At 40.6% G+C, this 12,594-nt stretch overlaps 1 protein-coding gene across 1 annotated transcript; it reads left to right on the forward strand.

Moving 5' to 3' along the window:
- The first annotated feature begins 5,723 nt into the window (after positions 1-5,723).
- On the forward strand, positions 5,724-12,594 carry LOC145398349 (zinc finger protein-like 1 homolog). Its single transcript, XM_080271240.1, has 6 exons — positions 5,724-5,831; positions 6,890-7,001; positions 7,727-7,920; positions 11,018-11,177; positions 11,584-11,836; positions 12,368-12,594. The coding sequence occupies exons 1-6, from the start codon at positions 5,730-5,732 to the stop codon at positions 12,561-12,563; spliced, it is 1,017 nt and encodes a 338-aa protein (XP_080127366.1). The 5' UTR covers positions 5,724-5,729; the 3' UTR covers positions 12,564-12,594.

The raw sequence follows: 12,594 nt of genomic DNA on the forward strand, positions 1-12,594 counted from the left end.
AACAAGATTGAGAGAATACAAAAAACAGCAACCAAAATGGTCCCCAGTCTGGCAGATCTGCCATACAGAGAGAGGCTGGAAAAGCTGGATTTGCCTTCCTTAGAAGAAAGGAGAAAGAGAGGAGACATGATTGTAGTGTTCAGGACCATGATGGGAGTAGATAAAATTGACAGAGAAGATCTGTTTTTATGGGATAAGAGAGCAATAAGAGGACACGGAATGAAACTAAGACACCAAGCTGCTTGAAGGATATCAAGAAATATAGTTTTCCTTATAGATGTATAGACCTGTGGAATAGCCTGGACAAAGAGATCGTCCAGTCTAAAAACTTAAACAAGTTTAAAGCTAAATTTGACTTACTGAGAAACAGAGACTGGACCCCAAGAGTGTAGCTCATTTCCTGTATATCACAATAAGGTAAATACAATTAGGTAAGTACACCCACAGTGGTAGCGTTCTCGCTTGCCATCTGGTAGACGGGAGTTTGTGCCTCACTCAGGATGCGAAAAGTTTCACTGACGAAGTGGGTGGTTACTGTCCCCCTGGAGCAAGGGGACGGGTGTGTGTGAGTGTGAAGGTCACAGCCTTGCCCTTAGATCGGACTATATGAGCTCTCAGCCCCCTTCTGGGAGGGTAAAAGCTGACGATCACGACCATCAAGTGATCCTGACCGACCTGGTGAATTACACACACACACACACACACACACACACATACACACATTATTTTACTATTACAGGGTTTTCCTAATGTGAATAACACCATCTAGAATTAGCAAGAACGATTTTAAAATCATCATAGGAGAGAGTAATATATTGGCTTAGTTTTGTAAATATTGACATGTACCGTACCTAACCCTCATCATTTATGGTGCAGTGTTTCAACCTTATGACTTTTTGGAGGGTTATACTGAAAACACTGTGTTACATTGTACTGATATTTTCATACTGATGCATCAGAGTAAGATTTGTATCAAGTCATGATTTGTATATATATATTGATCTTTATAATGGTATTGTGCTGTGTGTGTGTGTGTGTGTGTGTGTGTGTGTGTGTGTGTGTGTGTGTATGTGTGTGTGTGTGTGTGTGTTTTAAGTAGAAGGTATATTTGACTTGGATTTGAATGAAAAATTGTGTTAATATAATTCAAGATTTGTATGAGAGCTTTCATTTATCATTTCATGAGGAGTTTATGTATAAGGTCTGATTCGTTTTGTATGATAAGTGACAACAGTGGCTTAACTATGACAGAACGTATATTTGGATAAAACTGGATTATTTTATACAAGAGAAATTCAGTATGCCCATTTTACTCTGTCCATCCATCCATCATCTAATCCTACCTTGCCCCATGAGGAGCGTAGGAGCCCGGGACCAAAAAAGTTGGTCCTGGCATTTAAGATGAGAGTGACCAGCCTCACTCATCTCTGACTGGCATTACGTGAGCAATAAACCCCAACCACCCCTTGGATATAAACCTTCACCAGCTCAATCCAATTGGAGCACCTTTATTACCCACTAAACCACCAGGAGCCAAAATTTGGTTATATGGTTACCACCCAGCATAGTAAATGGTTTCCTGGTGTACAGGAAACCATTTGGCTTGTCAGTGTAGAGTCACCCACAGGCAGTAGGAAGAGGAATGAATGAAGGAAAGGAAGACACAAAAGGGAGTGTAAAGTCGCCCGCAGGCAGAAGAAAGATGAAAGAATGAAGGAAAGAAAGACAGAAGAGGATGGATGGAAAGGAAGATGTAGGAGAGGAAAGGGCAGAAACCCATTATACTCTAATGGCCTGAAATTGCTATCTCTCTACCTTGAATGCTGAGCTGTGACATTAGATTACTCTAATACTAGAATACAATGCTAGTCAAGAAGTAGTGTGGGAAGATTGTAGACCTGTTGTATTATCTTTTTATGTCCGCAGAGCTATATGAAAGAAACTGCCTATTATGAAAATCTGGGCCATGTTAAAGGCAGTGTAATATCTTGTAGGTTGTCATGCTAATACATCACAAACAAATTCTGGAAACAAAGGATGGAGTCACTAACACATCAAGGGATTTTATTAAAGTTGCACATCGAAGGTAATGCTTTTCAGGGCAGTTGCAGGGGCAGATGGAAAGGAGGGAATTTTTTTTTTTTTTTTTTTTTTTTTTTTTTTTCCAACTCTGGGCATAGGCTTCACAGCCTGTTTTCAAGGCCCAGTAGTCCTCCTACGTACCGCACATCTCTACATGTCACCACTTCGGCGCTAACACCCACCATCCTTATTGAATATATGCTAGGGCTGTCTTATACAGGACTGGTGTATTGGTATTAGTGGGGGTATTTTTACGACATGTTGGCGGGTCTTCTGGTAGATCAGTAAAGTCTGACTTTTATGAAATTCAAATCCTTAAACTGTTTCCTGCCCTAGCGGGATTTAAACCCCGGTCCGTTGGGACGCAGGCCACCTCTCTATCGATTGAGCCACTGCATCCCCATGTTAAAATTTTGGTATGGATGATAGAGTTATAAGTGTAACGTGTGGCATTGTTGGGTGGATAAAAGGTAATGCTGAGATTTATGGATTCATGACATGATGTCATTCTCAAGAGTTTTCAGTAGCTGTTGGTAAGTAATAAGTTGGTTTGGCATTTGGTTTAATTTCCAGTCCATAGAAAACATCAGCTGTACCATGGCCAAACTCAGTATGGGGATTTCTGTAGAGGAAGCATGGTGTCATTTGGTATGTCTTGATTGGGTGCCAGAGAAGGTCTTGGAAAGCATGATGAGGGTAATGTTGGAAAAGGAGAACTATGAAAAAAAAGAAAAAAAAAAAAGAACTATATTAATAAGGGAAAGTGAGGAAGATGAAGAGTGAGTGAGAGATGTAAAAGGAAAGTAGCCTGTTCCTGGAAGCATTTATTTTACAAACATTCCTTGTTAGAGGTTTCCAGGAGGAAGCAAGGTTTTTGCAGATGATGATGAAAGATTTGACTTCAGACCAGGGTTTTTAAAAAATATATTTTCAGGGTTTGCTGTACCAAATACCATCTGAATGCATGTTAGGAAAGGAAGAGGTTGCATAGCTCAGATATTCATTCATAGGTCTTTAGTGGAAAAGCTTCTACAGAAGGGAAAAAAGTTGCATGTGGCCTTCATGGATTTGGAGAATGCATATGACAGGGTGGATAGATAAGGAATGTGGAAAATATTAAGAACACAGGGTATAATGGGGCAGAAGGTAATTACAACAGTTGTTCAAAATGCCCACCTTCCACCTCAGTGCATTTTTCTAGTCTTTTCTCCGTGGACTAGCACACCTAGCGACATAAAGGCGCTGTAATTTGTGAGCAGGCATTAACAGTTATTAGTTTCAGTTCCTCAACCGACCTGGGTTTATCTGCTGGTTGCCCTATTACTTCTGCACCACCCTCTGTATGGAGTATGTGGGAAGTTGTTGAATGCCATGAAGAATATGTATGAGGGGGCTAAGGCTGCAGCGCATGTAAACGGTGAATTAAGTGAATTTTTTTATTTGATGGATTGAAATGGGGATGTGTCTTGTCTCCATGGTTCATCAATCTGTTTATGGATGGGGTTATAAAAAGAGATACAAGGTAGGGCACTGGATTGGAGCATCCCTAATGAGCAAGAGCAGTGTTTGGAAACTCCCTGTACTGTTGTTTGCAGATGATACTGTATTGTGAAGTGAAGACGAAGGGGAACCGCAGGGCTGTGGTAAATGAGTTTGGATATGTGTGTAAGAAACGGTATCGAAAGATGAATGTAGGGAAGAGTAAAGTTATGGTCATTAAGAGAAATGAAGTCACTGGATGTACAGTGAGGCTCAAAGATGATGAACTGGAAAATGTGAGTGCATTTTAAGCACTTGGGTAGTGTGAAGAGCAAAGACGGAAGTTAAGGGATACACCAAGGAAGAAAGGTTGCCAGTTCTTTGAAAACAGTGATAAGAAACAGGAAAGTGAACATGGAAGTAAAAAAGTCACTGTATGACAGCATTGTGATACCAACGTATGGAAATGCAGCTTGGACCTTGTTGGAAGGACACAAGTCAAGAGTGAAAGCAGTGGAAATCAACTATTTGAGTGGAGCATGTGGAGTTACATGACAAATGAGGAAGTGAAGGAGTGTTGTGGTGTCGATGTGAATGTGATGGAAAGCATCAGGAAAAATACATTGAGGTGGATTGGCCATGTGGAGAGGGTGGAGAGCAAGAGACTAATGAGGAGAATGTATGTGAATGAGGTGGAGGGGGGGAGAGGGATGGGAGATCAACGATGAGATGGAAGGATGGAGTGGAGAGGTTTATGAGAGGGGGGTGTGAACTGGGAGCAGGGGAGTGAAATGGCAGGGACCGGAAGGCATGGAGGTTGTTTGTTTGTGGCCACTTCTTACGTGATTAAGGCTTCTGGCAATAGATAGATGTTAGGACCGGTACTATTGTCGGAAGTGGTGATTACACTGATAATAAGAACATAATATGTGCCAGCGTACCAGGGCAGACAACTAATTCAAGGTACAACCACATTGTGAAGGTGAGGATTACCTATCACTGTGTCATGTCAGTTTGCTTTTTCTTCAGTTCATGATTTTAAGCAAGGTAAGCAACGTTGGGTCTGGTTAGTACTTGGATGGGTGACCGCCTGGGAACACCAGATGCTGTTGGCATAACGTTCTCCCTACGTGTCAAATGGGGTTGGTGGAGGATTAGTGCCCCTCCCTGTAAAACAATTAACTTTAAGCCCTTGGCCACCCTGTTTGGTATACATGGCGTCTGGCAATGAATGAATGAACAACCACATGTAAACTTTGCCACCACACCCCTGCCAACTGTGACAATTGAATATGATGAATGAAATGTTTTTACATAATAGTTGGGGGCAAGGTGGCTCAGTGGTAGAGTGCCTGACTCAAGAGCAAAGGGTCGAGAGTTCGCGCCCTGCCCAGGTAACTGCCCTGCTGGGAGAGGTAGCTCTTTCCCGTCACCTAGCGGGGCTATTTGATTGATCAAGGTATAGCTCGGGTAATTCATTTCTTCATTATTACATGATAGTTGTACGAAGAGAGAAAATTTATATAGGGAAGCATGATAATCCACCAGGTTATAAAGCCAACACACTAACCAACTGGCCCAAAAGTAGCTCAGAGATTGCCACATCATTCATTCATTCATTCATTGCCAGACGCCATGTATCCCAAACAGGGTGGCCAAGGGCTTAGAGTTCATTCCATATTTATGACACTTTCATGTGTGTGGAGTGTAGAGATTCACTGAACAGTTCTTCAGGCTTTGATGTATTATACATCATGAACCAGGAGAGAAGCCGCAAGTCAAACCCTCCCCGCCACCACCATCACGAACAAACGTGCTTACAACTCAAGCAGTGTGGTTGCCACATTCATACACTGACATAAAGAGGAAGAGTCATATTTCCCCGACTCCTGCTCCACTTAATCGTCTTCTTCGACACAGGTATTACATGGCTAGCGTTCTGCATATAGTAGAAATTACTGTATGGCTTGAAAAGCAACATTTTAAAAAGTAACCAATATTTTTTAAGGTAAAATGAAAACATAGATTTATATTTGTGTATATATAAAATTTAATACAAATATTCAATCATATAATGCGAGGCACCTGTCATTCAGCGAGTATCGTGGCCCTGTGTTGGTAGAGTAAGCGACCCCGGACGTGGCAGAATCATAACAAAACCCGTGAAGATGGGGCTGTGTAAATGTCCGAAGAAGAAAGTCACTAATCAGTTTTGTTTTGAACACAGGGTTAATGTCTGTGAACACTGTATGGTTGAGGAGCATCCTGCTGTAAGTACTGGTGATTAATTGCGGTAGTGTGTCGAATATAGTTGTCTGATAAAAGTGCATCGAAGTTGGATTTTCTCATGACATTTCAGGTTGAGTCCTTCACACAAGGAATCAACCTTCACTTTGTCGTCGTATAAATAATATTTATACCGGTAGTTATCTACGACAGGGTTTTAGACGTATGCAGAACCCGGTTTGTTGTTTGATATTAATTCTTTACCAAAAGTCCACGGCCTTTCCCAATCTTCTATTGAAATAAGTCCTTCACAGTTTACATGTTATTTTTCGTGGATTACCACAGCTAGTTTTTTTTTTTTTTTTTTTTTTTTTTTTAATAAACTTGCCTCTGAAAGCTATAAATGGGGATTTATAATGTGTAAATATTCCACAGATATCTGCCAGTAGCTGGCCATATTTTACGTTCTTAATGTACATTTTTACATTTGAAAGCTGGTTGTCAAATGCAGGTTAGGTTTAGGTTGGATTAGGTTTGGTTTGGTTAGGTTAGCTTTCTTTAAATCATTATGTTTCCCATAGCTCTGACACAGGATACACTGACACGACCAGTTGGAGTGACGGTTGATAACACGGCCAGTCGGAGAGATTGTCAGTAAACACTGCTGCCGGCGACCTGGCTGCTTTCTTAGTTACCTAAAAATAGGCATATTTTGTTTTTTTCCAATCAGTTCTTGCAGCCACAATTCAACAGTGAACTATCTTTGTTGCATTTGTACCAGAATTACTTACCTTGAAATCATGAGTTTTCTATAAAATAGGTTGAATTGCTGTGCCTGTTTTGGTAAAGAATCACTGATTTTTTTTTTTTTTTTTTTTTCCCTTACAGTTCACAACCACTTCTCATAGTATCTTTTTACACCATCCTTCCATCTCATCCTCAGTCACCCCTTCCACCCCACTCACACTCCTAGTCAGTCACAATCTCCATCCTGTCCACATGGCAAAACTATCTCTGAGTATTTCTCTTAACATTTTGTCACATCTGCATGTGGTTTACTTTCCTTGTTATTTGTTATGTAAATCTTTTCTTTCCCTTGCAGTGTATAGTTCAGTCATACCTGAAGTGGTTAGATGATAGCGAATACAACCCAGTGTGCCGCATCTGTAACAAACAGTTAGCTTCGGGCAACTGCATCCGCCTCGTCTGTTATGGTAAGCTCCTGAAGGATACAGTTGCATATATATAGACATTAGCTATTGAATACGGTGCTGGGAATACGTACATGATGTTATTATAGAGCTGATGGTACAGGTATATTTTATTCACTGGGGCACTGATGTGTGCTGTCTTAATATACAGTACAGTATAACACAATAGTTCTCAGTTATTCTGTCTAATTCTATTTGTTGTGCAGTTTTATTCTTTTATGTATATTATATCCATTGTTGCATTGATACATTATTAATAAAACTGTGCAGTAGTGTATATTCATCAGATATGCAAAAAATTTGCCAGTTAGTAACAATTATTTCTTATATCATCACTCCTTCAAAATAGTGACACATTGTTCATTATCTCAGATCTACCACCAGATGATATTAAAGTGAGGTGGACTTATTATATTTAAGAGTTAATGAAACTGTATTCGAAGCCCTCCATTCAGAATACCTTCCATCAGCTGAATAAATCATCTGGATTTAGCAAGAAGACAGTAAGCTAAAAGAGATGACATTCTGCTGATGAGATATATACAATACAGTACAGTATATAAATATGCCAGTATCATCATTATCATTCCAATCTTCTTTTTTTTTCCCCACCTAAGAATTATGAGGTATGGTCCAGAAAACAAGGAAAGAATGGGGGAGAACTACTGTATCAACAGCATTCCAGTACTGAACTACGGTATTTAAATTGCTTCATGTTTTATCCTTAGATGTGTTTCACAAGGATTGCCTGGTGGGGTGGGCAGGACGACTGCCAGCTAACACTGCCCCCGCTGGCTACAAGTGTCCAGTCTGCTCCCAGCCAGTCTTCCCAGCGGCCAACCTTGTGTCCCCTGTCGCAGACTGTCTCAGGGATGCTCTGGCACCATACCCCTGGGCTAGGACTGGCCTTGGTCTTCCTCTGGTAACTAGACTTTGATCACTTTTACTAGGTATCAGTTTGCATTCTCTCCATCTTGAATGCTGAGCTTTAATAAGATATTAACACAAGATTATGATGGAAATCATGAAAAAGTGCTGTGGAAAGAATATAGGCCTATACTGCTGTCTTACTTTGCCATTGAGCCATGGGAAACAGGCTGCAAAAGGATGAAATTCTCTAGCAAGTTAATGTATCTGTGTATCACCAGTCCATTTTTTTTTTAACCCTATCAGGAATTTATCCCTTAACCCCTTAACCGCGGGTGTCATACCAGAATGACATTGCAAAAACTGGACCAAACCGCGGGTGTCATTCTGGAATGTTTGTGAATATTTTTAATACCGCGCGTTTTTCCGTGCACCAGTTGTTTCAAGGGAGAGTAGCTATTAAGTTCTTTCACTCCAGCCGACCCCCAGGGCCCCCACCCCACCCCTGACAAAACACGCATCAGTATCTGTCCAGCTTTGTGAGTGACAACAGCGCTGATGTGGCAGTGAAGTGCGGGCAATTACAGTGCCTTTTACCTGCCTCAGTGAACACAGAGTGGGTGTTTATCGTATGTGCAGTGTTCATATATGTTTATAGTATTATTATCAGAATGAGGTTGGCATTTGGTAATGGTGTGTGAGCAAAAAATAGTGATTTTATATCGCTCACTTCTAATGGCACCACCCATCCAGTGATAGTCAACGAAATCATGAAACCCACATCATTGCAAAGCCAAAGGTTAGTACTTTCTAATGGTACCTTATTTTTCGCTCTAGATTTATTCTGTGCAGAGTTATAAAGGTTTAAAGTTTGTTTACATTTTGGCTGGAACCCCCGCGGGGGAGGGGGCCAGTCGGGTCAAAACAGTGCCCGCGGTTAAAGGGTTAAAGTCCCACGGCTGATGACGTGGGCCTTGGAAAATGTACGATAAAGTCCTATGGCTGACGATCGTAGAGAGGTCACAAAAAACTGGAGAGTTGTAACCCCACCTCTTTTATGATGTAAATGATACTTAGCCAATGGAAAGTAAGAGACCAGGTGGTAGGAGGCATGATCCAGCTCCCTTCTCAGGTGTGAGGGCCCTCCCTCCTCTAACCATCTCTCCACCTCCCTTTGCCCCATTTGATCCTGCCCTCTGTCCCCTCCCACCCAAACTCCCCCTCAAACCCCCTCTAGACTGTATTGGCTGTATGTGGCAGACATATTCCCTTCCTTTTCCCCCCCTCCTGATGCCCCCCCCACACTCCCTCCACCTCCTTTTCCCTCTTACTTGTCAAGGATGTCCTATTCTTGCTCATAGAAAGGTTTTTTTTTTTTTTTTTTTTTTTTTTTAGTCAATTGTGCAGTAACCATTAAACATATGAGAGTGAATATACATTTTCTGGTCTGTATAATCAAGCGCTTCAAATCTGTAAGACCAAAATTCACTATGTTGCAATTTTTTTTCTCTTTCTATACACAAGGGGTAACCATTTTTATTTTTTACTATCTTTGACAGTCAGTATTCTGGTAACCATTAGTCATATGAGAATGAAATACATGTATACATTTTCAGGTATGTAAATTCAAGCTCTTGAAACTGGTAAGAAAAAAATTTAAATTTAGTGAAAATTATAAAATTGGCCCCTATTTGCGGTTCAGGAGATTGGGAGGTCGTGAGATCTGTGGTCTTTAGGGGTTAAGGGCATGGGGCTAGGGTATTCGGTCTAGACATTTAAGGCAGAAGTGACTACTTGCTGTCCTTTGAGCAACACTATGTGAGCACTAAACCCACAACCATCCCTAGGAATTTTGAGCACTGTTAATCTGTTGAACTATGAAGCTTTTAAATGAAGGACCTACGTGTCAAGTGGGGTTGGTGGAGGATTAGTGCTCCTCCCTGTAAAAACAATTAACTCTAAGCCCTTGGCCACCCTGTTTGGGATACATGGCGTCTGGCAATGAATGAATGAATGAACTTCTGGAAATCGTTTGCCACCAGATGTCTCTCAGTGTTAACAGCTTCTCTGTCCCGGGCACATGTTCACTTACCATGATTTTGCCCTTTTGATGTGAGAACCTCTGTGACAAATACCATCATACAGAATTGAAGTATTGAAAAAGCTTTGTAACAATATTATAACAAAGGAGAATACATTGCTCTCATTGTTATATTTTCTTGAAAATGATGCCCTAATTTTGAAAACCTGGAACTTTATATTTCTTTTCGTCATTTTTAATGAAGCTGCTGAAAGTTGAGTTACCGTAATTCTTGCCTTCTGAAATATTCAGTATATGGTATACTGTAGTTTCAACCAAGCACTTGCTTTGTTTGTCAGTCTCTCTTTTGGTGGAAATTTAATGATGGTTTATTAAAGTATTCTACATCAGCTATCCGAGCGCAGTGACAGTCCCCACTCCAAGACTTGATCATGACTTATTCCCCTAGGAAAATGCACGATCGCCACTTTCAAATAAGTCATATCAGATCTTGGAATAGGGACTGTGTCTGAGCTTGCATGGCTGATGTAGAATGATTTAATATGTTATTATTTAAATTTCCGCCAAAAGAGAGACTAACACAAACAAAAAAGTGTTTGGCTAAAATTACAGCATATTTTGAACATTTCAGGAAGCAAGAATTAATTCAGCTTTGTAGCAGCTTCATGAAAAATGACGAAAAGATATATACAAGTGCCAGGTTTTCAAAATTTGGGTTTCATTTTCAAGGAAATAAAACAACGAGAGCAATGTATTCTCTCCAGTTATATTTTTGTTATAAAGCTTTTTCAGTACTTCAGTAGTGTACAATGGTATTTTGCCACACAGGTTCTCATATCAACAGAGAGAAATCACGGTTATTTAACACGTATTTGGGGTGGACAATCTGTTAACGGTGGCGCCCTCTAGCGGTAGGCAGCTTCACAAGTCCCCCTATTCTTATGTCCTTTTATTTATCCAAGTGTGTTATGACTTATAATTTTATAACAGAAGAAACATATCTGGTATTTGGCAGAATATATGATAATTCGCTTCAGAAGTTGTTATCGTAGTGAAGGAATTAGTAGACGTACTGTTGTAAATTAGTTTCCTGAAAGCTTTCTCTTTACAGATAGAGGATGATAGAAGTAGCACCAGTCAACCTGATTGGAGTTTGGCCAATGGCAGTGTGGTGAGTGAGAGTGATAGCAGCCAAGGCCACACAGGTTCTGTCACGCCCACCCGACCCCTCACACCTGCCACAGACACACACCCCCGGACACAGACCCATGGTAAAGTGTTGTTCTTGTTGTTTTGTCATCATTGTTATTGTGTCAGGCTTAGTTGGATGTAGACATGGTAGAGGTATTCTTTATAAATCTGTGTAGTTTTTTCCTGTTTAAAAAAAAAAAAGCCTCAGACTTTTGAAGCGTTAAATAATATATGAATGAGCATTAAACTGTACTTCACAGAAAATAGTAGTACAGGTATATATGTGTTGTAAAAATTACCTGCTACTGGTTAGCCATCTGAAGAACAAGAGTCATTATAATTTGAGTTATTGATATTTCAGTGGTACAGTATTTACTTCTTTGTGTCTTTTCCCTTTTTACCAGGAGTCAGCAATTAATTACCTGACATTGTTAATTATTATTATTATTTTTTTACTACTTTGCAAATGGTGCCTGTCTGTATCAGGAGTCAGCACAGGCAGCAGTGGGTTAAGAGTGACAGCCATGGAGGACCCAGCACTGACCCACTCTCAGCATCGTGACCCCCACCACCACCACTCCCATTCCTCACCCTCCATAGCCCCTGACTCGTCCAGTGTTGCACGCAAGACCTCGTCTTCTGACACCCGCCTCTTACTACCAAGCCACCTTGATGTGGATGATGGGGAAAACAAGTACAAGCGCAGGTCTGCCGTGGAATGGTTTAGCCGTTGGTGGAGGTGAGTTTAGTGCTTGGACTTATAACACTGAGCCGTGGCTTTTATCTTGGGTAATAAAAAAATGTCATCATAATACTGTATAAAATTTAAAAAATTTTATTGTTGGGGGAGGGGCAGTTTGAATGACTGAACTTCCCAGTGATTTTATCAAAAAATTTTGCAAAGGTTAACTGTGACTTTGGTAGCTGAAGTTTGAGGAAAAAATTCAATTGTGAAATTTGCACTTAGAGTAATTCTTTATGATGGAAGTGCTAGAGCTTTTAATGATGTGAATGCACAGATATAATAGGAGTATACCACAGAGGACATTGGACATAGTAATGATGATTAGGATCAAAAAGTGTTTGTACCAGTAATAATAATTGTGAAAAATCTTGCTTACACATACACTCCTCTCATTGGCATCCATGCTGTCTTTGACTAGGGTACCATATCAATACAGTAATTCAGGTCATAATAACTTGTCGAATTGTTTTGATACAATGGCTGATTGATACATTTTAATTCTAAACCCTCATTTATGTTTGTCAGAACGATGAATCGTCCAGCATCACGTCACCACCAACGCTTGACTCCTGGAGTGAGGAAGATGGCTGTCGTGTTGGTGGTGCTGGCAGTGGTGACTGTACTGGTTGTCTTCTCATATTTTGGCCGTGGTGCATCTGACACTGATCCTATGTTGGACCCCTTCAACAACCCCAACATACATGTGGAGGGCCAACAGTGATTTAGCCATTATTATCATATGGCATTGACAT

Source organism: Coenobita brevimanus, chromosome 45, assembly GCF_032717465.1.
Source record: "Coenobita brevimanus isolate Jiangsu-jjx chromosome 45, ASM3271746v2, whole genome shotgun sequence".
NCBI lineage: Eukaryota > Metazoa > Arthropoda > Malacostraca > Decapoda > Coenobitidae > Coenobita > Coenobita brevimanus.